This window comes from Labeo rohita, chromosome 12 (assembly GCF_022985175.1).
Source record: "Labeo rohita strain BAU-BD-2019 chromosome 12, IGBB_LRoh.1.0, whole genome shotgun sequence".
Taxonomy (NCBI): Eukaryota; Metazoa; Chordata; class Actinopteri; order Cypriniformes; family Cyprinidae; genus Labeo; species Labeo rohita.
The window spans coordinates 16,263,344-16,291,182 of NC_066880.1; the positions used below are offsets into that span (position 1 = coordinate 16,263,344).

At 33.9% G+C, this 27,839-nt stretch overlaps 3 protein-coding genes across 3 annotated transcripts; 1 reads left to right on the top strand and 2 right to left on the bottom strand.

Moving 5' to 3' along the window:
* The first annotated feature begins 211 nt into the window (after positions 1-211).
* On the top strand, positions 212-16,101 carry zcchc4 (zinc finger, CCHC domain containing 4). The gene is made up of 13 exons (XM_051125137.1): positions 212-382; positions 472-590; positions 2,561-2,643; positions 2,818-3,096; positions 4,456-4,536; positions 9,756-9,828; positions 9,913-10,060; positions 11,359-11,459; positions 11,543-11,664; positions 12,225-12,300; positions 12,562-12,613; positions 12,708-12,840; positions 15,553-16,101. Exons 1-13 carry the CDS (start codon positions 289-291, stop codon positions 15,584-15,586), a joined length of 1,395 nt encoding a protein of 464 aa, XP_050981094.1. The 5' UTR covers positions 212-288; the 3' UTR covers positions 15,587-16,101.
* si:dkey-219e21.4 (tripartite motif-containing protein 14) lies at positions 4,498-9,669 on the bottom strand. Its single transcript, XM_051125138.1, has 7 exons — positions 9,435-9,669; positions 8,847-9,017; positions 8,607-8,696; positions 7,253-7,483; positions 7,138-7,157; positions 6,830-6,972; positions 4,498-5,309 (listed from the first exon to the last, which is right to left on the bottom strand). Exons 2-7 carry the CDS (start codon positions 8,997-8,999, stop codon positions 4,717-4,719), a joined length of 1,230 nt encoding a protein of 409 aa, XP_050981095.1. The 5' UTR covers positions 9,000-9,017; positions 9,435-9,669; the 3' UTR covers positions 4,498-4,716.
* Positions 15,991-26,649, bottom strand: mfsd8 (major facilitator superfamily domain containing 8). The gene is made up of 12 exons (XM_051125136.1): positions 26,279-26,649; positions 24,666-24,739; positions 24,255-24,298; positions 22,485-22,725; positions 20,998-21,111; positions 20,708-20,852; positions 20,474-20,532; positions 20,257-20,365; positions 20,041-20,175; positions 19,024-19,127; positions 17,047-17,273; positions 15,991-16,958 (listed from the first exon to the last, which is right to left on the bottom strand). The coding sequence occupies exons 1-12, from the start codon at positions 26,332-26,334 to the stop codon at positions 16,752-16,754; spliced, it is 1,515 nt and encodes a 504-aa protein (XP_050981093.1). The 5' UTR covers positions 26,335-26,649; the 3' UTR covers positions 15,991-16,751.
* Positions 26,650-27,839: the final 1,190 nt, after the last annotated feature.

Genomic DNA, 27,839 nt, shown 5'->3' on the forward strand with positions numbered 1-27,839 from the left:
ACTAACGCCACTTACTGGACCGGATGCGCTTATTTCCAAAACTGTTGATAAAAAGCTCACATAATGACGCAAAATAAATCATTTAAAAATAAAAACGAAATAAAATACTTATTCTTTCTATATTTTATTTGTTTATTTGCATGTCATGTGAAGAATCAGTAAAGAAGCGTTTAGTTGACGATAGCTACGCGACGTCATAATTATGCGACGCTTATAGTTGTACATGGCAGCGTCCTGTCATGCATGTGAGTGTTGTTTTGATTCGCACAAGTCAGGTTTCTGGCAAATATGAGTAAAATGTTGGATGATGTTGTGGATAGTGGCGGAATAGACGTGATTATTCAAAATGAAAGCGACAAACCAGTGCCGCGGTGTCCACATGGTATGGGACCAATTTTAACTTTACTGGTGCCGTGTTATTTTTCTTATTTTTAGATACCATATGTAATCACCGATACGTGCTTTTCTCAGGACCGGCTCTGTTGTTCGAGAAAACTGGCAATGGAGAGGAGAAAGGAAGGAGATTTTACGCCTGTTCTGCTTGTCGGGACAGAAAAGACTGCAGCTTTTTTCAGTGGGCAGACGAAAAGGTTAGCTAGGACTAATATGTAGTATTTTTATTGTACCAGTTTTAATGTCACATGTTTACTTTTCAGAGTTTCTTTAATGACATACACTACCAGTCAAAAGTTTTTGAACAGTAAGATTTTTAGTGTTTTTTAAAGAAGTCTCTTCTGCTCACCAAGCCTTCATTTTTTTTTTTTTTTTGATCCAAAGTACAGCAAAAGCAGTAATTTTGTGAAATACCTTTTCTATTTAAAATAATTGCTTTCTGTTTTTAAAATGTAATTTATTTCTGTGATCAAAGCTAAATTTTCAACATCATTACTCCAGTCTTTAGTGTCACATGATCCTTCAGAAATCATTCTAATATGCTGATTTGCTGTTCAGGAAACATTATTATTATTTAAAACAGTTGAGTACCTTTTTTTCAGGATTCAGATCTAAATCTGAAATAAAAAGCTTAGAGTTAGTGTGTGTGTATATATATATATATATATATATATATATATATATATATATATACACACTACCGTTCAAAAGTTTGGGGTCAGTAAGACTTGTAATAGTCTTTAAAGAAGTCTCTTATGCTCATCAAGGCTGCATTTATTTGATTAAAAATATAGAAAAAAACCCCAGTAATATTGCAAAATGTTTTTACAATATAAAATAATGTTTTTTATTTTAACATACTTTAAAATAGAATTTATTCCTGTGATGAAAAGCTGAATTTTTATCAGCTGTTACTCCAGTCTTAAGTGTCACATGATCCTTCAGAAATCATTCTAATATGCAGATTTATTATTAGAATGATCAATGTTGGATAATATCAACAGTTGTGCTGCCAAATATTTTTTGGAACCTGTGATTTTTTTTTTTTTTTTTTTTTCAGGATTCTTTCATGAATAACAAGTTTAAAAAGTACAGTGTTTATTCAAAATAAATATTTTATAACAATGTAAATTATTTATTATTAACTTTTAAGAAACTTTTAATTATTAACTTAATACATCCTTGGAGAATAAAAGTATTAATTTCTTAAAAAAAAAAAAAAAAAAAGAAACAGTAAAAATGTACTGACCCCAAACTTTTGAACGGTAGTGTATATATATATATATATATATATATATATATATATATATATATATTATTATTATTATTATTATTATATATATATATATTTTATTTTTTTGAAAGAAATAATAGAAATTAACACTTTTATTTAGCAAGGATGCTTAAATTTGATCAAAAGTTATGATAAAGACATCTATAATGTTAAAAAAATTCTATTTCAATTAAATGCTGTTCTTCTGAACTTTCTGTTTATCAAAGAAACCTGAAAAAGCTGTCTACTCAGCTGTTTTCAGCATAATAATAATAATAATAAATGTTTTTTGAACAGCAAATCAGAATATTAGAATGATTTCTGAAGGATTGTGTGACTGGAGTAATGATGCTGAAAAATTCAGCTGTGAAATCAAAGGGATAAATTACATTTTAAAATATATTCAAGTAGAAAACAGTTCTTTTAAATAATAAAAATATTTCTAATTTTTACTGTTTTTGCTGTACTTTAGATCAAATAAATGCAGGCTTAATGAGCAGAAGACTTAAAAATCTTACTGTTCTAAAACCTTTGAGTGGTGGTGTACTAACACTTGTACAAGCAAACTTAGATTTAATAAAGTAAGACAAATATATTAAATCATGTAAAGCCTGACTTGAAATAAGTTATAAAAGTCTATTTTTTTAAATGGAACAGCAGAAATATCAATCAGGCAACAGAAGGCATGTAGATTGTGTACAACAGGGGGTTTTTTTTAGCAACATTTAGAAATTAATGTAGGTTATCAAATATATAGGGAGTGACAGCTGAACACAAATATGTGAGACATAATCTGCATATACAACAAAAATGAAAACCTAATCAAAGAAGACAAAAAACAGATGTATGACAATTAGTATTTCATTCACCTGATGCATTTAATTTATGCCTCAGGTATCTGAGGCAAGGATGCTTGCCAGAGAAGAACAAAACCGCTCCAAGATGCCTCTTTTCAGTCATCAGGAATACTGCTCTAGGTAAATAACTTTTATTTAAAAAATTAAGCCATGCTAAATGCATCAAATGAGGTATTGGCGTGTCTATTTATGGAAAAAGAACATTATTGAAAGCTGAATGAAACTGAAAAGTAGTACCAGAGATTCTACACCCTACCAAAATCTTTCATATGTGCATGTTTGTTTCTTTTACAGATTTAGAGAGTTTGTTTCTCTTCCGCTGGAGCAGAGAAGGTTCTGTGTAGACTGTCAGCTGTTAATTCTTCCTAGGGAATGGGCGAATCATGCGAAACACAAGGCACTTTCTGAGGACATCACGGTGCAGCGATTGAAAAGGCCCAGTCTACTTCTGTGTCCTCTGGACAACAAGAAGAGTAATGCACAGTATCTGTTTGCGGACCGGAGCTGTCATTTCCTCCTGGATATGCTCTTGGGGTTAGGCTTCCAGAAAATTCTCTGTGTTGGGACACCACGGTAAGTATAAGCAGTTACTGCTATGCCAATTTCTATATTTAAGTCTTAAATTTTGTGCAATCATTTTCCTGTCAGTGAAATTGGCAAAATATCCAATGTAATGTACAGTCGTTAACATGCAGTTGAGGTCAAAAGTTTACATACACCTTGCAGAATCTGCAAAATGTTAATTATTGTACCAAAATAAGAGGGATCATACATAATGCATGTTATTTTTTTTTATTTAACGCTGACCTGAATAAGATATTTCACATAAAAGATGTTTACATATAGTCCACAAGAGAAAGTAATAGTTGAATTTATAAAAATGACCCTGTTTAACAGTTTACATACACTTGATTTTTAATACTGTGTTGTTACCTGAATGATCCACAGCTGTTTTTTTGTTTTGTTTTGTTTTGTTTAGTGATAGTTGTTCATGAGTCCCTTGTTTATCCTGAACAGTTAAACAGCTTGCTGTTCTTCAGAAAAATCCTTCGGGTCCCATAGGTGACTATGATTTTGAGGTTCATCTTTTCACACTGAGGACAACTGACTCATATGCAACTATTACAGAAGGTTTAAATGCTCACTGATGCTTCAGAAGGAAAATCGATGCACTAAGAGCCGGGGGTGAAAACTTTTGAACAGAATTAAGATGTGTACATTTTTTCTTATTTTGTCTAAATATCATATTTTTTTTCATTTAGTACTGCCCTTAAGAAGCTACAGAAGATACTTGCATGCATCCCAGAAGACAAAATAAGTTAAAATTACCCTGATTCTCAAATTCAAAATGTTTTCACCCCCAACTCTTAATTCATTGTGTTTCCTTCTGGAGCATCAATAAGCATTTGAATCTTCTGTAATAGTTGCATATGAGTCCCTCAGTTGTCCTCAGTGTGAAAAGAAGGATCTAAAAATTATAGTCATTGTTGGAAAGGGTTCAAATACACAAAAATGCTGAAAAACCAAAGAATTCATGGGACCTGAAGGGTTTCTCTGAAAAAAAAAAACAGGCAGTTTAACTGTTCAGGACAAACAAGGGACTCATGAACAACTATCACTAAACAAAAAAACACAGCTGTTGATCATTCAGGTAAAAACACAGTATTAAGAAACAAGATTATGCAAACTTTTGAATGGGCTCATTTTATAAATTCAACTATTATTTTCTCTTGTGGACAATATGTAAACGTCTTTTATGTAAAATAACTTCAGGTCAGTACTAAATAAAAAGCATGCATTTTAGATCCCTCTTATTTTGGTAAAACAATTAACATTTTGCAGATTCTGCAAGGTGTGTGTAAACTTTTGACCTCAACTGTATCTGGGCGTTTTAACTTTGTATTTAAATGGTTCTCTCTTACACATTCACAGATTACATGAGGTGATAAAGTTACGGAAGATGGAGGGCAAGAGTCCTACAATGAAGAGTTTATTGCTGGATATTGATTACAGGTAAACACAATACAACATAATTCTTTGCAAATACAAGGTTAAATAGCCACATAGACACAGAATTAAATCCTATTGAATCCTATTACTTTTATTCACACTCAATATCTTTATTTTTTAACTCTATTTTTATCAAAGACAAACATTTTAAGCAGCACAACTGTTTTCAGTTGATAATAATAATTAAAGACTGAGATCGCATATTTCCATATGATAATGGCCTTTGTCTTTGGGTGAAAAAAAGCGGAAGGCTGGATAGAGAGGCTCAGTAAACTGATGATGTGCTCTCTCAAACACAGCCGTTTGCATTGTTGAAAACTCCTGCAGCGTTCTCATAGTCTCAGCATCATAAAACACCAGACGGCCCTTCTGATATTTTACAAACACCCCTACTTTGTTCGGTGCAGCCCGAGCTGCTGTGACGGGTAGTGCCACATGTCGATCATTGTGCCAGGCTGTGAGACGCCCATCTTGAAACTCAAGACTCCACGAGGACCTGTTCCGTCCAAGTTTGGCTCCTTTGTCCCGTCCCCTTCTCTGTAGGCTGCCATAAGCCACACCCACAGCCCATGATGGACAGCAGTGCACATTTACCTCCCAATAGTGCTGTCCAGATTTAATAGCAACGGAGCCCAATGCACAGTATAGCTGATCAAACCTTAGAGGGTCATTGGGAACACAGCGGTCCTCTGAGGAAAGGCACAGACCCCGTCCTTCTGAGGTCACATTGATCTGTTTGTGACAGGTCTGTTTGTCAATCACCACATTATAGGAGTCTGTCAAGATGAAATGCAAGAACATTAGGAACGGTTGATTTACTCACAACATATTCTGAACATTTCTTGTTATCTATTAGCTAATCCTTCCAATATAATATGATATATAGAATATATAATACAGTCTAAAAGTTTATGAAAGCATATGTGACCCTGGACCACAAAACCAGTCGTAAGTTGCACGGGTGTATTTGTAGCAATAGCCAAAAATACACTGTATGGGTCAAAACTATTGATTTTGTTTTGTTTGATTTCTGATTTTCAAATAGTATCTCAGCCAAATATTTCCCTATCCTAACAAACCATATATCAAAGGAAAGCTTTTTAATCAGCTTTTGGATAATGCATAAATCTTAATTTTAAAAAAATTGAGCCTTATGACTGGTTTTGTGGTCCAAAGTCATATAAATTTTTTTTTTTTTTTTAAGTATAGTATATAAACTACCACTACTCTGAAATCATTCTAATTTACTGATTAGATGCCCAAGAAACACTTCTTAATTATTAACAATTTTTAAAACAGTTGTGCTGCTTGATGTTTTAGTGGAAACTAGTGAAAACTGTATTTTTTTTTTTAATTTGATAAATTGAAAAAAATATAAAATTAAAGAAAATAATTGATTTAAAAAATATATATAAGTAATATTTAAAATATTTAAAATAACTTAATATTTAATAATTTTAATAATATTAATAATTTTAATATACTTTACAATATAATTTATTTTTGTGATTCAAAGCTGAAAGCCATTACTCCAGTCTTCAGTGTCACAAAATCCTTCAGAAATTCTAATATGGTAATTTATAATTTATTTATTTATTTATTTATTTATTTTTTTGGAACCAGTGATACTTTTTTCAAGATTCTTTGATAAATAAAAAGTTAAAAAGAACAGGATTTATTTAAAATATAAATATTTTCTAACAGTGTATGTCTTCATTATCACTTTTTTTTTATCATTTTAACACTTCTTTGCTGAATAAAACTATTCATTTCTTTTAAAGGAAGAAAGAAAGAAAAAAAGAAAGAAAGGATTTTGAACGACAGTGTATATTGTTACACGAGATTTCTATTTTTGATAAATGCTGTTCTTTTTAACGTTTTATTCATCAAAGCATCCTAAAAAAATACCACAGTTTCCAAAAAAATATTAAGCAGCACAGCTGTTTCCAACATTGATAATAAATCAGCATATTAGAATAATTTCTGAAGGATCATGTGACACTGAAGACTGGAGTAATAATGCTGGAAATTTAGCTTTGGTTCCCAGGAAAAAATTCTATTTGAAAGTATATTCAGATAGAAAACCACTATTTTAAATTGCAATAATATTTCATAATATTACAGTTTTTTCTGTATTTTTAATCAAATAAACGCAGCCTTGATGAGCAGAAAAGGCTTAAAAAAGTTTACTGATCCCAAACTTTTAAACAATCTATATAGAGAGAGAGAGAGAGAGAGAATTGCATTAACTTGATTTATACATTTTTATATATTAGGGGCTGATAGTGTTTTGTACCTAGCAGCAGGCTCTTTCGTTGTAGCTGGGCTTTCAGATCTTTAGAAAGATTCCTAAGAACCTTCATAAGTTTATGGATCCTTTCCTCATTCATTTTTATCTCCTCTTCAGCTGGGTCCAATTTCTTTCGACAGCTAGTCAATCTAGTTGAAGAAACATTGGAATTCTAAAATTATTTAATTTGCATTCATTGTAAATTGTACAATACATTGTTTGCTACTGAAGAGAACATGGAAAGGCATGTTGTTTTTGTATGAAGGACCTATCGCAAAATCCACTATTCATGAAATGGAAAAACATGGCCTTACGTAAAATCCTCGGGAAATGGCTGAAAGCAGAGAACATGCAGAATATATGTTTATCCTTATGTTTTATCAACAAGATCATTACAACGACACCAAATGTTTCATTATTGATGGTTACCTGCTTCATGGATTCTGCTGGGCTCTTTTGAGCTGATTGAACAGCGCTGATGTGTTTCTGCAGGAGACCAAGATGTTGATTCCAGTCTTGAAGAATTCGGTTTAATTTACTTCTGGTTTCCTGGCGGTCTTGCTCTATCATGTCCAAAACAGCCTTCTCATCCTCCTGCAGAGCCATATGTAGCTCCTCAAAATACTCCTGTACTTGCTGCTTCATCGCCTCTGAACTGGTCTTCAGCAGAGTGGCAGATGTATGATTCATTAGTTATTTAAAGAGATACCCAAAAATGAAATTCTGTCATTAATTACTCCCCCTCATGTCATTCCAAACCTGTAAGACATTCGTTCATTTTCGGAAGATAAATTCAGATATTTGTAATGAAATCCGAGAGCTTTCTTGACCCTGCATAGACAGTAATGCAACTGACACGTTCAAGGCCCAGAAAGGTAGTAAGGACATCATAAAAATAGTCCATGTGAAATCAGTGGTTTAATCGTAATGTTATGAAGCTACAAGAATATTTTTTTGTGCCAATTTTTTTACCAACTTTATTTAACTATTTCTCATAGCTTCAGAAATCATAAAATTTGTGACCCTGAACCACAAAACCACTCATAATTAGCACAGATATATTTGTAGCAATTTGTTCTATGCCAAAAATCATTAGTAAAGATCATGTTCCATGAAGATTTTATAAATTTTTTTTTACCCGAAAATATATCAAAGCTTAATTTTTGATTAGTAATATGCATTGCTAAGAACTTCATTTGGACAACTTTAAAGGTGATTTTCTCAATAATTAGATTTTTTTGCACCCTCAGATTCCAGATTTTCAAATACTTGTATCTCGACCAAATATTGTCCTATCCTCCCAAACCATACATCAATGGAAATTTAATGAATACATCAATGGATTTATTCAGCTTTCAGATGATTTAAAAATCTCAATTTCAAAAAACTGACTTTTATGGTTTTGTGGTCCAGGGTCACATTTTAATGATGTCCTGACTACCTTTCTGGGTCTTGAACATGTCAGTTGCATGGCTGTCTATTCAGGGTAAGAAAGCTCTCGGATTTCATCAAAATATCTTGTGTTTCGAAGACAGGTTTGTGACAATTTTCATTTCTGAGTGAACCAACCCTTTGACATTTTTAGTAGTTTACAGCAGAGTTTAGGCTTTATCGCATTCATGGAGACATTCAGAGACTGTTACTCAAAAGATAATGTAGGAACTTTTCCTGCCTCTGATCCAACTTCCTTGTTTGGCTGATGCCACCAAGCTTTGCACGCTAACCACCAGTTATACAGATCACTTTTCAGTATCAAATCAACTCCCAACATAGTTTCACTTACATTCAGGTTTGCTTGCCGCTTTTTAATAGATTCCAGATGGGACTCTGTTCTTTTCCTCTCCTTCGTCAAGTCATCCAACCGGACTGGCAGCTGTTTACACAATTTTTGTTATGTTTTTGAATTTTTTATTTCATGCCTGTGAGCATATGTTCAGCCTTTAACAATATTCCTAAACTACATTTCTGGCATGACCACATTCTTAGGTTTAATTGCCTGGCAGGTCAGAAAACCTGTCATTACCTCTGAGGGTTTTGGTGATGAGGCTCCAGTTCTCCTGATCAGTTTTGGAGAGCGTGGGAAGGGCTGGGTAACCTGTGTCCCTGAACGAGCCTCGGTAACCAGACAGAAGGAACTGATTTCCTCTGATAAAGGCATAATGTCTTCCTCCGCCATCTTTCCAAGTTCTCTGAGCTAATGGGAGTTAATGTGAAGAAACATTGTAAACATCACTTTAGTAGTTTTTAGTGATCATAATTGTTTCATTGTGTACATGCAAAAAGTACAAAATGTACTAAATTAGCTGGTTTTCTCAGAGGACATGTAAATGCACTTCTTGCTAATGCATAAAACACCACAGCAAGCCTTTACTAGAACACACTGAGTTGCATTTATATCTGCATAGCCCAAAATCAAGGAACTGAACATTTGAATCTTTATACTTTTGAACAGCCTGCACATACGGTTTATATATTAACATTGGCACATTATCAAGTTACACAGTTCTTGCTTTAAAAAGTTTGATACTGCCTTTATCTTAACGAGAATGTAAAATAATAGTATTCTTTGTAACTGAAATGATATGCAATAAAATAAGCAACAAAATCTTACCTAAGAGACTGATAAGAGAACTAGTAAACACGCTTGATTTTTGTCCTCCTGCAAGCACTTCTGCTTTCGTCTGTGGAATGTGTTGAAAAAGGTGTGCAGACACTTAACAAGCCAAAGCCTGCTGCATATGCATGTGTGTGTGTGTGCATTTTTTCAGTGTTTTATAACTGACAGGCTTATGTCTGCTCAGTTCCAGACTTGTTAACCTGCAGGCTTTGGAAATAGCAGCAGATTTTTATTTTGCTGTTCTGAAATGCATGCTGACACTTGCATTACGTGCATTTTGCAACAATTAACCTCTTTGTTTTTCTGCCCTCGTAGGTACTGCCAGTTTTACGCACAGGATGAGTTCTGCCGCTATAATATGTTCAACCATCACTTTTTTGATGATGAGGTAAAAAAAAAAAACAAACCTCCTTTGACGTCAAATGTGGTCACTATAGTACATTCTGATAAGTCATGATACGCTGTTGTGCAGGAAGTGGTCACGTTTTTTCAGCGCTTTCTGCAGGAGGAGGGGGGAGCCAAGGTAGTCATGGTAACAGACCCCCCATTCGGGGGCCTAGTGAAGCCACTCGCCAACAGCTTCTCTCAGATAGCAGTCTCCTGGAAAAATCTGAATAAAGGTATGAGGAGCAGCATGCATGGCTATTTTTTTTTCTCTTTTGCAACAACATATACAGTTAAAGTCAAAAGTTTACATACACCTTGCAGAATCTGCAAATTGTTCATTATTTTACCAAACTAACAGGGATCGTACAAAAATGCATGTTTTTTTTATTTGGTACTGACCTGAATAAGATATTTCACATAAGAGACATTTACATGTAGTTCACAAGAGAAAATTAATTGAAAAAATGAGCCCATTCATAAGTTTACATATGCTTGATTCTTAATACTGTGTTGTTACCTGAATGATCCACGGCTGTTTTTTTTTCTGTGTGTTTAGTGATAGTTATTCATGAGTCCCTTGTTTGTCCTGAACAGATACTGCTTTCTGTTCTTCAGAAAAATCCTTCAGGTCCCATGAATTCTTTGGATTTTCAGCATTTTTGTGTATTTGAACCCTTTCCAACAATGACTGTATTGTTTTTGAGGTCCATTTTTCACACTGAAGACAACTGAGGGACTCATATGCAACTATTACAGAAGGTTCAAACACTCACTGATGCTTTAGAATGAAAAACAATGCATTAAGAGCCAGGGGATGAAAACTTTTGAACAGAATAAAGATGTGTACATTTTTCTTATTTTGCCTAAATAGCATATATTTTTTATATAGTACTGCCCTTCAGAAGCTACAGAAGATACTTACATGTTTCCCAGAACTCAAAATAAGTTAAATTTACTCTAATATTCAAATTCATGTTCATACGTGTTTCCTTCTGAACCATCAGTGGGCGTTTGAACCTTCTGTAATAGTTGCCCTTGGTTGTAATAGAGTCCCTTGGTTGTCCTAAGTTTGAAAAGATGGATCTCAAAATCATACAGTCATTGCTGGAAAGGGTTCAAATACACAAAAATGCTAGAAAACCAAAGAATTTGTGGGACCCTAAGGATTTTTCTGAAGAATAGCAAGCAGTTTAACTGTTCAGGACAAACAAGCGACTCATGAACAACTATCACTAAAGAAAAAATCCCTCTTATTTCGGTAAAAGAATTAACATTGATGATAAAAGTAAAATTGCATTGGTGAATCTCTATCATATCATATTAATTTTAGGTTATTTTTTTGGTACTTTCTGAAACATAAAACCCTCAGTTTCCCCTCATACATTGCAATTACAAATAAAGGCGAGACCAGCACAAGTTCTTGGAATTTCTCATTTTATGTTCCATGGAAGAAGAAAGTCATAGAGTCAAATTTCAGTGAAAAATTCGCTCAGAAACAACATTATCACTCTTATATCTTGTTGATCTTTAGTAAGCGATGCAAGTCAGATGCCAATGATCTGGATTTTCCCATACTTCTTTGAGTCCCGTATCCTTGAGTGTTTTCCCTCCTTCTCTATGCTGGATTACCAGGTATTATAGGTATACTGTGTTACAAGAATGTTAATAAATAAATTTACAGGGTTTAATAGTCCAGTGTTATTCTTCATTCTCAGGTTGATTATGAGAATCACCCTCTATATAAACATGGAAAGACGGGCCGTAAGCAGTCACCTGTTCGACTTTTCACCAATCTGAACCCCAAAGAAATCATTCTACCACAGGATGAAGGTTACAGGTGCACAAAAAACACATAATGCATTCTGAGTTTGCTTTAACCCGGAAGAGATACATGCATCATTTTTAAAAGAGTTATCAAACTGTACAAATGAGTTTTTATTTTTATGTAGATTTTTTTTTGAAGGTGACATCGGATAACCATTTTCCACAAGTTGGTATGATTCTTTAGGGTCTTCATGAATTGCTGCAACATACTTTGGTTAAGATTCCTTGATGGTTGTGCAAAACAACTCCATTTTTACCTTGTCAAAAACAGCTTTGTTCACAGCAACTTGTTTCAGTGCATGTCTCTAATGATAATGAGCTACTGCTCACCCCGTCCCTCTCATCTTTTTTTTTTTTTTTTCTGCTAAGACACATTTATATGCAAATCCGATGTCCCCTTTAAAGTTTTTTTTGAGAGAACCAATTTATAAAAAAGTAGATTTTGATTGTATTGAGGTTAGTTAAGCATGCTCTTAATCATTTGATTTTTGAATGTAATTTGCTATAAATGCTGTTATGAACTGCTCTGAGGTTGTTTATAATGTTTACCACTAACATTTTTTCTATCCTCAGATTTTGCAGTGTTTGTGAGAGGTATGTGTCAGCAGAAAACAAACACTGTCCAAAGTGTGAGACATGCCCATCGAAGGTAAATGCTGATGCTAATCTAGGGGTAGATTAAAGGGATAATTCACTCAAAAATGAAAATCCTGTCATTAATTACTCACCCTCATGTCATTCCAAAACCGTTAGACCTTCTTTCATCTTCGGAACACAAATTAAGATATTTGTGATGTCATGAACTACTTTAATTTGGTTTGGAACAACATGAGGGTGAGTAATTAATGACATAATTTAAATTTTTAGGTCAACTATGCCTTTAACTGACATTTCTCTATTTATCTAACAGGATGGCCGAGAATGGAGGCACTGTGATAAATGTGGACGGTGTGTGAAGCCTTGTAAGCAAATTTGAGTTCACTTAAACTGATGTCTCCTTATGTGTTTATATCTTGTTTACTTACCACTTTCTTTCTTCTCTAATTCTCTCTCCAGCATGGCGTCATTGTTCCTCATGTGGTCACTGTACTCTCCCTGATCACCCTTGTGGTCGGAGCCAAACTGGCTGTTTCAACTGTGGCAGCCAAAAACACAAACTTAGAGCTTGTCCTAAGAAACACAATAAACGGTGAGTATTAACGAGGATTATTATAGTTTAAAAAAGGTTGTTACTTAAATTGAAATAAATGTTTACTGAAATAAATATTTCGAGGGATAGTTCACCCAAAAATGAAAATGGTGTCATTAATTACTCACCCACATATCGTTCCAGTCTTGTAAGAACACAAATTAAGATATTTATGAAATCCGAGATGTCAAGACAGTAAGCCACATCAATGGTTCAATCTTAAAGGAGAAGTCCACTTCCAGAACAACAATTTGCAAATAGTTTACTCACCCCCTTGTCATCCAAGATGTTCATGTCTTTCTTTCTTCAGTCATGAAGAAAATTTTATTTATTTATTTTTTTTTTTGAGGAAAACATTTCAGCATTTTTCCCATATAATGGACTGATATGGACCGATTTTGAACTTCCAAAATGCAGTTTAAATGTGGCTTCAAATGATCCCAAATGCGGTTGTAAACAATCCCAGCCGAGGAAGAAGGGTCTTATCTAGCGAAACGATCGGTTATTTACATGAAAAAAATACTATTTATATACTTTTTATTCTCAAACGCTCGTCTTGCCTTGCTCTCCCTGAACTCTGTGTATTCTCACTCAAGACATATTAGGGTATGTCAAAAAAACTCCGACTGTATTTTCTCTAGGGATGCACCGATACCGATAATGGTATCGGTATCGGGCCAATACTGAGCTCCTGTACTCGTACTCGTACTCATTAAATTACCCCGATACCAAAGGCCGATAGCACACAGCATGTGACAAGTGCGTATTCAGGCAAAGAAACACCGATAACAGAACAATAGACAGCAGAATGGAGTCATTAGAGATTAAGGATGTCTACGAAGTATATGTATGCAAATAATATAATGTTAAACATTCAGTATCAACCCTTGTATAGCTGGTGCGCGCAAGCTGAAAGGCAAAGCACGCAGAATGGATCGAGCGTGCTGTGGCAAAGATGCATGGCTTGTCGAGTTAAGATCCCGCCTTCACATCACTGGAAAGTTTGTAGTTTGGTCGGATATGTCAAAAACAAGTAAGTAAAGCAATGCACAAGTTATTTAACGGGAGAGAGAGAGAGGGAGAGAGAGAGCGACAAAGAGAGAGAGAGAGCGCGCACTTTTGTTGCTTGATCTTTATTGATGTTCGCATATTTAGCACACGCATCTTTTGGATTAAAACAAATTCGTAAATATAAAACCAAAATTACAGAGGCATTTACTATAAACATAATTTATTTTCAACCTTAAGCAGACACGACTGTACGACGAACTAGCAGTCTGTGTGAAATGCGCTAGGCTGTACTATACCTGAGCGTGTTGCGCATGTTTTGCTTGCTTCATGAGTGTTTCTGCATTATTTGAGTCTCTTTAGATTATAGCCCAAATAGCAGCATGTTTCAGATTTAAAAAACGCGACTTATATTTCTGAAAATATCAGAGGTAGGAGATTCATAACGAGTGGTTCCCTGCATTATTACAACAAAACGCGTGGTTACAGTACTGAGCCGCTACAGTGGAGCAGTTTAATGCTATTAAATTAAAGATGATGTACCATAGAGCAAAAAAAGAAATGTGAACAGTGAAAGTAACAAAACATTTTAATGGGCATAATTAAGTGTAAAAAAAAAATAACTAAGGGATATATAGTCAAACTAAAAATTATTCAGACGCCAGCTATACACCACCTAATTTTTGATATATATATAATTTTTTTTACTAGTGGGTGCAGGACACAGTTTATGATAATGTGATAATGTAAAAAATGTCTGATAATGTGAGAAAAGGTATCTGAATAAATTTTGGTTTGACTGTATCTATTTGATAAATGAAATTAACCAACTAATACATATTCTTTTAGTTTCTGTACCCAATATTTTAAAAATTTACTGGTAAATTTTAAAATATCGGTATCGGTGCTCGGAATCGGCAAGTACCAAAAATAAAAGTATCGGTATCGGGCGAGTACTGGAAAAAGTGGTATCGGTGCATCCCTAATTTTCTCCCTCAACTTCAAAAATCAATTCAAAATCATCCTACATCGCTGCAGAAGTACTGTCCCAGTCTTTGCAAAGTGAACATGCAAAAAAGATCAAACACCCTTAACAATAAAGGTAAAACGGTGATATAGGACGATTTTGAAGTTGAGGGAGAACATGAGATGGGAGTTTTGACATACCGTAACTGTCATGAACCGGGACAAAAACAGTCCAGGCAGCGTAAGGAGCCGTTCACATATTTTAGGCGCGATATGTGAACGGCCCCTAAGACAAGACGAGCACTTGGTATTAAAAAGTATATAAATTGTATTATTTTTTTTAAACTAACCAATCGTTACGCTAGATAAGACCCTTCTTCCTCGGCTGGGATCGTTTACAGCCGCATTTAATCTGCATTTTGGAAATTCTAAATTGGGGCACCATAGAAATCCATTATATGGAGAAAAATGCTGAAATGTTTTTCTCAACAAACATCATTTCTTTACAACTGAAGGAAGAAAGACATGAACATCGTGGATGACAAGGGGGCGAGTAAATTATTTGTAAATTGTTGTTCTGGAAGAGGAGTTCTCCTTTAATTTGATGAAGCTACTTTGAACGTACTAACAGGTTTCTACATGAATAACACTTAATATGATGATTTCTGCATTGGCACCAACTGGTTTTTCAAGTTTATTTAATATTAACTGTAATTCTCTTGCATGTTTTACCAACAGAATGATTGTGCCAGGCACACTCCAGGCCTGTTGAAACGCATTGCTGGCAAATCCAAAACTAAGAAGAAGAAAAAAAACAGCTTCTTGATCTCGCATACAGAGCATTATGGGTTTGAGCCAATGATGGGTTTGTGGCTGCTGAAAATTGCATCATAATCACCACCAGTGAGATCACAGTGTGAAACGACTAAGTGGTGTTAAACTTACATCTATACAAAAAGGACGCAGTGTCTGTATAGCCACAGCTGTCTTGCATCCTGTTTTTGTCACAAGCTTATCCTACACTAAAACGGTCTCAGTACAATTGACGTTGTGTTAACAAACCTCATCCACCGTTTGGGGTAATATCTCAAAGAAGCTTTGTTCCAGACGATCTGTAGATGAAACCTACCGTATTAGTGGAATTGATGTCGTTTTTCAAAAAATGACAAACAGATGTCTTGTTAAACACATCATTTTTAATATATTTAAAGAAACAAATCTTGTGGAAACCATGTCATACTTCATATTTTTCTAAACATTAAAGAAACAACTATTGCCAGTTTTCCATTAGTATTATGCTTTATCATTCATGCGCTTCAACACAAACAAAACTAAAGCATTTGGCTTAAATTCAAAATACAACAGGTTTGTAGTTGGTCATTTTCAGTGATTATGGATGCAGCCAAAGTCAAGTGATGCTCAGCACCTAGTGTACATTTTAAGCTTAGTGTTAATAATAAAAAGAAAGAAACTTCAACATCACCGTTTCATCGTTGCAGATTTAAATAAATTCAAGTTATTAAAATAGATTATTAAAACCAAGTGTTAAACAACCACACAGTATGTAGGCCTCATAATCTCTAATGCTTCATAACCCATTGAGCTGCCACTCAATTTTAATACTGCGGTTCACGCGGGTCTTTTTAGCATCTGCTACTGTTATATGGTGTCGATCCATGTCATGCTGCTCCGATAGTGGTTAAATTCACAGTTTAGGTAATAGGGGAAATTGTAGTTCAATATACAGATAAAGCTATTTTAAAGTTATTAGATATTTACAAATGCTTCATAAGTCACTTCAGAATCATGCTTATGCTAGAAAAACTCCACAATTTGGGCAACTGTCCATAAAAAAAAATAACATTTACAATGCTTTCCACCTCTAAGTCAGGCCCATGAACTGTTCTTTAGTGGATGGTAGAGGCATCTGTCAGTCATCATTCTTCTATCCTTCCATGTCGTACAGAGAAGGCGAGTAGTCGTTTGTACATAGCACTGAGGAGAACGACTGCAGCTAATACTATGCCGCATATGACACTGAAGGCCCATCGGGGTCCATTAAGATTGTAGACATGAGAGACAAACACAGGCCCGAGTGTCCGTGCAGCACTTCCTGATGCTGTTAGCCAGCCCATGTAAACTCCCTGAGTTCACACACAATTGGGGAAGAGAACAATTAGCGTTAGCTTCAACTTACTTCAATTTGATATTTGAATTTGAAAAGTGTTTTACCTGAGGTTTGGGGCCTAGAATCTTTGAGTATAAAGTGTAGGACATTACGTTGCACGTCGGGTAGCCCACTCCGATGAGGATGTCAGAGGTAATGTACTGTGCGAGATAAATTACAGGGGTATACAAGCACCAGGCCTGGTCAGACGGGCATCCGGTGGGCTCCAGAGAAGTGTTTGAAGATGGGGTGGGAGCCAGTCGTATTGCTGGCTTAGTGTTATTATGAATATCTGTTTATGGGGATAATATTTCTTTAATATACACACATTTCAAATGTAATATACTGTATATTAGCATTCAAAAGTGTAGTTTGTAAAATGTTTTTAGAAGAATCTGTTGTGTAAAATGGTTTTAAAAGACATTTATTTCATCATCGCAAAAAAAGTTTTTACGTTTGCATGAGGTGGTTTTTCAAGCAAATCGAAAAAGGAATATTTAAAAAAAAAAAAAAACTGCACTGTAAACGCCTTTTTCACATTTACAGGTCACTTTGTTTACGTAAGACACATGATCATTCTTTAATGTACATAACCTCAAAAAAAACACCTCATATGTGGCTGTTTACACAAGCATTGACTACAAAATGCTTGAATAAGGGGCTTTCATTGCCATTAAAGCTTGGATAACACTATTATTTACACTGCTCAAGTCTGCAGAGCTGATCGTGGCCACTCTAGTCAATGCTTTTGTTTATACCAGGTGCGACGCAGCTTATTTCAGTTTCAGAAGCTTTATGTGTTATTTCAGTTTCAGAAGCTTTATGTGTGCGTTTGAGCGCTTATTAGGCAATGTTCATTATTATGATTTATATGGTTTATTATTAAACATGCAACTAACAGAAAAATCTTTATTCCAGGGTAGACAAATATTGCAAAAGTTTTGTGCAAATCTGTAATGGAAATGCACCTTGTGTCACATGATTCTTTACATAATCTTTTTAATATGCTGATTTGGTGCTCAAAAAATGTTCTTATTATCAGTGTTAAAAACAATTGTATTTCTTGATATTTTTACAGAAACCAGGATAAAAAAACATTAATAAGCATTTAACTGAAATGGAAATCTTGGTTACACTTCACTTTTTTTAAGCACTTTAATTTTATACACTTTATTAACAAGGACACTGTTAAATAAAGTGTTGCTTTACTGTGACACTTGATCCTTTTAAAAGTATAGTTCACCCAAAAGTGAAAGTTCTGTCATTAGTTAGTCACCATCATGTCGTTTCCAACCTGTAAGGCCTTCGTTCATCTTCAGAACACAAATTAGGACATTTTTCATGAAATCCAAGAGCTTTCTGACCCTGTATAGACAGCAACGCAACTACCACATTCAAGGCTGAGAAAAGTAGTAATGACATTGTTAAAATATTTTTGTGAATGTGGGTCAAAGACTGTTGAGTAAAGTCGTTATTTTTGTTTTCTTTGCGCACAAAAAGTATTCTCGTAGCTTCATAACATTACGGACTATTTTAACGACCTGGCACAATAATTCTGCTGGTAAAACGTGTAAGAGAATTATAATTAATATTAAATAGACTTGAAAAACCAGTTTGTATGAGTGCAGAAATCATCATATTAAGTGTTATTCATGTAGAAACTTGTTACCACTTTCAAAGTAGCTTCGTAAAATTAAGGTTAAACCACTGATGTCACATGGACTATTTTAACAATGTCCTTACTACCTTTCTGGGCCTTGAACGTGGTAGTTGCATTGCTGTCTATGCAGGGTCAGAAAGCTCTCGGATTTCATCTAAAATATCTAAATTTGTTTTCCGAAGATGAACGGTCTTACGGATTTGGAACGACATGAGGCTGAGTAATTAGTGACAAAATTTTCATTTTTGGGTGAACTATCCCCTGCATCCTTGCAGAATAAAAAGTATGTCTTTTAAAACCTTTTTCAACAGTAGTGTATAATGCTATTTTAATAATAAAATAATTCCGAAACAAGCTTTGCTGAGTTAGTCAGATAACGTACCTGCCCACTGTATTTTAGGAAATTGAGTTCCCCATGGCAACAAGATAAAGAACCCTGCAAATATGAGAATCAAGCCTCCAAGCAGCAGCGGCCGATCTCCTACCCTGAAAAAACAACCAAAATAGACTGATTTGATCTGAGATCTGATAACTCAGCTTGTTAGGGCAATGAGGAAGTCATGTGTTCAAAAACTGCTAACATCCATTATATACGTGTTGGGTACAGCAAAAACAAGTTGTCCTAAGCTGACAACTTTTTACTGCTAGAGTCACACTCAAGTAAAAAAGCAGATCTGAATGTTCAGGGTTCTTCAACACATTTAAAATAGATGAGATGAGATCCAACTGAAAAAAAACAACTTTATATTAAGTGGCCTTAACTACTTAAAAAAATAAGTACTTATGTTCTTGTTTTATTGCAAAATACGTTTGCTGCTATTGAGGTGGGACAAAGGTAAGCTTTGGTGGTATGGGTAGGTTTAAGGGTGGGTTATGGTGTAAAAGATGGGTCAACAATGTATTTATAAATGTAATTACAGAAATTAATTACATGCAGGCATTTTTTAAAATATAAGTGCATTGTAAAAATATGTGTGTGCACAATAAGTGCTTGAAACGTTAAGTTGTACTAAGTGAAAACTTAGATATTTGAGTTCTTTCAACTTAATTTTAAGGCAGCTGGGTAACAAGCCCAGCTTTTAAGTTTAACAAACCAAATTGTTTGTTTAGTCAACTTAAATATCTAAGTTTTCACTTAGTACAACTTAACATTTCAACTTGACTAAACTTAGAATTGACTTGACTTAAAATTTTAAGTCTGCAGGTAACAAAATATTTTAAGTTGACTCAACAAATTGTGTTTTTTGTTTTTTTACAGTGTGTATCAAATGATTAATTTAAACTTAAGTATATAGTAGTTAAGGCCACCTAATATAAAGTGGGACCAAAAAAAAAATCAAAATAGCAGAGTTAATTAAATTACAAATCTTAAACCTTTTTTTTTTTTTTTTTTTTTTACCTTGCTGAGACCACTTTTACCACCAGAAAGACAACGATGGACTCAAAGCCAATGGCAGCCAATATGATACCGTTGTACAAAACAGCTTCTTTTCTTGTCCACGCAAACATGTCCATTGATAGAGGAGTAGATATACTGCAGGAGGGGAAAAATAAACATGAATATGATCTATGTACGCTTTTAAACATTAATCTAGATTAAAGTATCACCACTTACGTTTCAAACACAGCAAAAATGAAGAGAATAACGAAGAAAAGGACGTTAGATGTAACCACTGCAACCTGGTCAATATCACCTGCCACCTCAGGAGCCACATCCACTCGCTCTAAAAACAGAAAGTCAAACCACTGTGTAAAATGATTTGAATTATTACATGAATTAATATAAAACTGTACACTGCTTCAGCATTTAAAGCAGAAAATAAATACCTTACCTTCTTGGGTGTAGTTAATTGCATTGACATGCTGTCCATTGTCATCCACACAGTGCTCCCTAGATAACGTAAAACATTTTTAATTCTCTGCATTGATTTATTCAAATACAGTCAAACAATGTAAGCTTAAGGTCAGACCTGAAATAAAACACTCAAAGTATATGTACTTATATGCTGTCATATAACTACTGTACGGCTGCCAAATGCTGTAAAATACAGAGGTTAATTCATTACCTCAAGACTAATATAACCAGCAGAATGTTAATGATCCCGAAGCAGGCTGCCAACAGTGCTGGTGCGGTGTACATATTAACCCGAAGCCGGATGGCATTCACACTGAAGCCAGTCTCTCCAATGAATGACAAAGCAGCCTGCAAGGCTGAGAAATGAACACAATCATGTTAAATGATACCTACTGAAATGTACAAAAAAACGAAGTTGGGAACAATTACTGTTCTTATAGACTAGTTTCACTTTAAATGCATTCTGGAACTAACATGTGCCAGGTTTGCCTTTACACAAACCTGGGCCAAGTATGAAGCCAAGAGCCTGACAGGCGCTCATGTTAGCCATTGCACTGGTTCTCTCCCTCAGGGAAGTGGCACCAGCCACATAGGACCTCACAACTGCCACATTACCTACAGGACAGGATAAAGGACCTTATCAATGCAAATAAATAAAATACTTTTACTTTGTGCTCGATAATAACTGTTAAAATAATCATTAAATTAATAAGTAAAATAGGTTTTACATCACTGGATTGCTAATCATGGTATTTACACTACCAGTCAAAAGTTTTTGAACAGTAAGATTTGTAATGTTTTTAAAGAAGTCTCTTCTGCTCAAGCCTGCATTTATTTGATTCAAAATACAGCAAAAAGTCACTTTTTAAAATATTTTTACTTTTTTTTATGTAATTTCCTTTGATGGCAAAGCTGAATTTTTAGCATCATTACTCCAGTCACATGATCTTTCAGAAATCATTCTAATATTCTGATTTGCTGCTCAAAAAAACATTATTATTATTATTATTATTATTATTATAGTGAAAAGTGCTGAGTAGAATTTTGTCAGGTTTCTTTGATGAATAGAACGTTCAGAAGAACAGCATTTATCTGACATAGAAATCTTTTGTAACATTTCAATTTAAAGCATCCTTGCTAAATAAAAGTATTAATTTCTATCATTTCTTTCCAATAAAAAAATAAATAAAATAATGATAATCACTCTTGAACGGTATAGTGTATAATGCTACAAAAGCTTTTTATTTCAGATGAATGCTGATCTTAGGATCTTTCTATTCAAAGAATCCTGAAAAAAATGTACTCAACCTTTTTAAATATTGATAATAATTAAAAAAAATGTTTCTTGAGCAGAAAATCAGCATATTAGAATGATTTGCTGAAAATTTAGCTTTGATCACAAGAAATAAACTATATATAAAATATATTCAAATAGAAAGCAGTTATTTTAAATAGTAAAAATATTATTTTTCACAATATTACTGCTTTTGCTATATTTGGGATCACTTGTACTTGTTTAAAGTATGTATCTTTAAAATGTATAAAGTTTGGGATCGTAATTTTTATTTTTTTGAAAGAATGCTCTTATGTTCACCTAGGTTGCTGTTATTTAATCAAAAACACAGCAAAAATTGTAACATTGTATAATAGTATTAAAATGTAAAATAACTGGTTTCTATTTTAATATATTTAAAAATGTCTTTTATTCCTGTGATGGGAAAGCTGAATTTTCAGCAGCCATTACTCTAGTCTTTAATGTCACATGATCCTTCAGAAATCATTTGAATATGCTGGATTTTAGGATTTTTAAATGAATATGAAGGTGAGAAGAACAGCATTTACTTGAAATAGATTTCTTGTAACATTATAAAATGTCTTTACTATCAATTTAATGCGTCCTTGCTGAATAAAAGTATTAATTTCTTTTTCTAAAAAAACAATATATATATTTCTGATCTTATTTCTAAATATAATGTGTTTATATTTACCTGCTCCAATGCCCACAAATGTGCGAGCCAAAAGCATATGAATTCTGTTGTTTGAGGGAGGTAGGTAGACATAGGCGTAGTAGATGTTAGCCGAGACATTGATGAATATAGAGCAGACTAGAGGCTCTCGTCGAGGCCTGTGGTTGGACCACAATCCAAAGAGTGGTGAGGCCACCATCTGGCCCAAACTATATGCAGCAACAACCCATCCCAAAAAACTGGCATCTGCACTTTCATCAATCTAAAAAAGACAAACAGAGCATGATTGACTGACTTGCAAGACGGTCACAAACTAAAAGAGCTTGAAAAAAATTACTGTGGAACAAAAATATTTAAACGTTCTGATCTGAGTGATCCGTACAAAATAAAACAACAGCTACCAAATTGCATCAATATACTTATGTTTTGCACTGCAGTTGACTGCTTTTCATGCTCTTAATCAACTGTCCAAGCGTGCAAAAACTCATGCTTCACTTAACAGAACATCAACTTATTTAAATAGATAGTTCACCCAAAAATGAAAATCACCTCATGGTTTACCCACCCTCAAGCCATCCTAGGTGTATATGACGATCTTCTTCAGACAAATACAATCAGAGTTATATTAAAAAATTTCCTGGCTCTTCCAAACTTTATAATGGCAGTGAATGGGTGCTGAGATTTTGAAGTCCAATAAAGTGCATCCATCCATCATAAAAAGTACTCCACATGGTACCAAAGAGTTAATATCCATATTTACAACTTTATAAACTGTAATCTCTAGCTTCTGCTAACTGTCATATGCACAATCATGAGAGAGTGGCATTCCAGCGGATTATGTAGGACGTAGGTGAAGGCAGTGATAAACACAGAAGCACAGTCGAGAGCCAAACAAAACACTGGTCACGAATTAGAAGGGCAAAACGAGGATTTGTAATGAAAAATATCAGAGGATTTCGATATAAGCCAAGAAGAGGGAGGTTTTCCTTTGCTGCAAACAAAACATGGTTTTTGCAAGACTAGCATTTTCTCATTGGCGTTTATTAACCCCCCGGAGCCATGTGGAGTACTTTTATGATGGATGGATGCACTTCATTGGACTTCAAAATCTCAACACCCATTCACTGCCATTATAAAGCTTAGAAGAGCCAGGACATTTTTTTTTTAATATAACTCAGATTGTATTTGTCTGAAAGACCAAAGTCATATACACCTAGGATGGCTTGAGGGTGAGTAAATCATGGGATAATTATCATTTTTGGGTGAACTATCCCTTTAAATAAACCATTTTTTATGTGTGGTGTTCTGAATAACCCTAAATCTAACTGCACACACTTCTGCATAGTCTACACAAAGGATACATTTAAATAGCAGATCTCAGGTTCTATATATATTCATTCACAGAATTTAAACCCCTATGGATTTTACAGAGCATTTTCATTTCTCAGGGGAAATGACTGAATGATAAAAATCAACAGGTTTTAGTTGATGCATTTAAGAATCTTTGGCACACTTTCTTAGAAATGAAAGGCACATATAACTACTTCTCTGTTTCACTTCCAGTTTGTGAGTCAAGCTCAGCTGAGGGAATCACGCTTTGAAAATAATTTATAGAAGTGCCATACTAATGAACACTTTCTTCACTCAAATCTTAACTGTACAGAATACACTTTGTTCTTGTAAATCAAACACGTTGCTAGAAACATAAGGTCATGGATTTGATTCCGAAGAAATGCATCAACTAGCCCAAGTACAATGTAATATAAAGTGTGTAAATGCAAATACACTTACATTCTTCAGATATGGCCAGATGGAAGTGATGACAATTGTAAAACCTAAGAAAAAACACATTGCAATCACTAATACATATTACACACATTTACTTTGTACTATACAAACACTGCAACTAACTGTAACTGCAAGAGCTGTACAAACACATTCCTGTTTATTACACATTTACTATTTTTTACGAATTTCAAAGGCATAAATTGAATTGCACAGTTTACAGTTACACAACGTGTCCTGACACTGCACAAACATCTTGCAGGTTACAGCAGGTTTTCAGCTCTAAAATAAACTGATACATATATGTTCACTGAACCAGACAGAACAAAACATCTGCACAAACGTGCTCAACTGTGATCTGATCAGTAAGAAAGCAGAAATATGGCTGTGAGAGAGTAAAAACATGCATGTTTTTACCAACACTACTGAGGAACATGGTGAAGTACATGACCCTGATGGACCTCCAGCGGCTTCGGTCTGCATCTCCATCACTTATAGAGGAAAAGACAATTTATTAACATTCATGGATATACAAATAACAAACACAGCTCTGGATTCTTTTAAACTTAAGCCTATTTAATTACAGTGATTTCATGCATTAGCATGTTATGTCAGTATTATGACAGGCAGTGTTGGGGGTAACGCATTACAAGTAAAGCGAGTTATGTAACAACAATATTACTTTTTTCAAGTAACTAGTAAAGTAACGCATTACTTTTGAAATTCTAAGAAAATATCCGAGTTACTTTTTCAAATAAGTAACGCCAGTTACTTTTCCCCCCATTTACTGATTGACAAGTCTCCTGTCGGGAAATTGGAAGTAAACATGATATTACTGTATTCTAGACTAAATGTAAACATGCATTAATTCATCTCACTCACAAAAAACAGACTCAGTATTCCTCAAAATGAATAAAAACAGTGAAATGCAAACTCAGAATACGACGCAACCCTGCATGCAATAATTATGTTAAATAAAACAAATATCCTTTATGCATTTAATCTAATTTGTGACCCTGGATCACAAAACAGTAAGGGTCGTAAGGGTCATTTTTTCAAAATTGAGATTTATATATCATATGAATAAATAAGCTTTTCATTGATGTATAGTTTGTTAGTTGTATCTCTGCCAAAGATACATTGTCCTATCCTGTTTAAAAATCAGGAATCTGAGGGTGCAAAAAATCAAAATATTGAGAAAATCACCATTCAAGTTCTTCAAATAATGAAAAAAAATTAAGTTTTCATACATTTACAGTAGGAATTTTACAAAATATCTTAATGGAACATGATCTTTACCTAATTTCCTAATGATTTTTGCCATAAAAGAAAAATCAATAATTTTGACCCATACAATGTATTTTTAGCTATTGCTACAAATAAACCCCAGAAGTTTTGTGGTCCAGGGTCACATTTTATTAACCAGTGTCTTTGCTGCTGACCTTCGCTGATGCAATTCAACCATACTAATAAGCAAAAATTGCTTTAGATAAACTAACATTTGTGCTTCATTTTTAAAGCTGAGGCGTGATCTCCTGCATAAATGTACTTTTCTTTCAGCCTGAGGTGAATTCATTTCACTCTTGATGTAAAAGGGCTTTTACATTAGAATTGTTTTATATTAAAAACAAAGATGCAAGCCCTGCCTATATGTAAAAAGTAACGCGTTACTTTCTATAAAAAAGTAACGTACTTCGTTACTATTTCAGGGAGTAACGCAAAATTGTAACGCATTACTTTTAAAAGTAACTTTCCCCAACACTGATGACAGAAGCTCATGAAAGACCTAACATTCATATCTTCACTCTCCCCAGTGAATGTCAACTTTCACACTGATATGAGTTAATCTATTTTGAACGTTTCAAGAAGTTGTGCATTAGTAACAGAAATGCCCTTGTGACATAACACACAGACAACATTGTTAAAGTGCTCGAGTCAAATACTTTTGAGTTCAGACATAATTTCAGAACAGAAAACAAGATCAGCCCTGCCGGACTGCGTCAGTACAAATGCAATTATCAAAACCTTACCTTGTAATGTCGCCTCTTAGAAGCGGTGTGTTTTCGTCAGACTCCACAAGTGACATTGTTAGTGATTAAGCAGCTTGCAAAAATGAAACGACGACACGACTGATTTCATTGAATGTCAGCTCTTTACATTGACTTGCTATCTAAAATCAAGTTAACTGATTGAAAACTGTCTGGATTTGCACAACACATATGTCGAAAATGCATTCAGGTCTTTGTATAATATTCCCATGTTAGCTGTTACAGGAACAGTAGTGTTAAGCGTAATTCGGCGTTATTTCAAGCGCAGTCTAAAGTCCATTGGTGTTGTCGATTCAGCGTAAACCTAATTTCTCTGAGCGTTCTCACATGTGAACAGTGAAAAAAAAAAAACAAAAAAAAAAAAACAAACAGAAAACAGCCACCACGACCACACTTCAAAATAAAAGCCCATTACCGTTTTTTTTATCTTAAACTACTATTTTATATTTTTATAAATGATATCTTAAATATATAATATATTTTAATTATATATTATGTTTTAATTACATATATACATATGATAAATAATTATGTATAAAATTATATATTATTCTAAAATTATATTATTGTAATGATTTTAATGTTTTTAACGAATCCTCTCATGCTTATCAAGGCTGCATTTACTTGATCAAGAATACAGATATATTTTTAAAAATTGTTACCGGTTTAAATAATGGTTTTCTATTTTAATATATTTTAAAATATAATTTATTCCTGTCATGCAAAGCTGAATTTTAATAATCAGCATTTACTCCAGTCTTCAGTGTCAAATGTGACCCTGGACCACAAAACCAGTCATAAGGGTCAATTTTTCGAAATTGAGCTTTATACATCACCTGAAAGCTGAATAAATAAACTTTCCATAGATGTATGGTTTGTTATGATAGGACAATATTTGGCAGAGATACGACTATTTGAAAATATGGAATCTGAGGGTGCAAAAAAATCAAAATATTGAGAAAATCAGCTTTAAAGTTGTCCATATGAAGCTCTTACTAATGCATATTACTAATCAAAAATTAAGTTTTGATATATTTACAATAGGAATTTTACAAAATATCTTCATGAAACATGATCTTTACTTAATTCCCTAATGATTTTTGGCATAAAAGAAAAATCAATAATTTTGACCCATACAATGTATTTTTGGCTATTGCTACAAATATACCCCAGCGACTTAAGACTGGTTTTGTGGTCCAGGGTCACAAATGATCCTTCAGAAATCATTCTAATATGCTGATTTATTACTTTTATTATCAATGTTCAAAATAGCTGTGCTGCTTAATATTTTGTTTTGCAACCTGTGATTCTTTTAATGAATAAACAGTTTATTTATGCATAATATAAATCTTTTCTAACAGTATAAGTCTTTGCTTTTTTTTTTTTTATTTATCAATTTACACATTCTTGGTGAAAAGCATTCATTTTTTTCCCCTCAAAATAATAATAACATAAAATAATCTGTTTATATTGTTACAAAAGATTTCTGTTTTCAAATAAATGCAGTTCTTTTTAACTTTTAAAATATTACATTGTACCATTG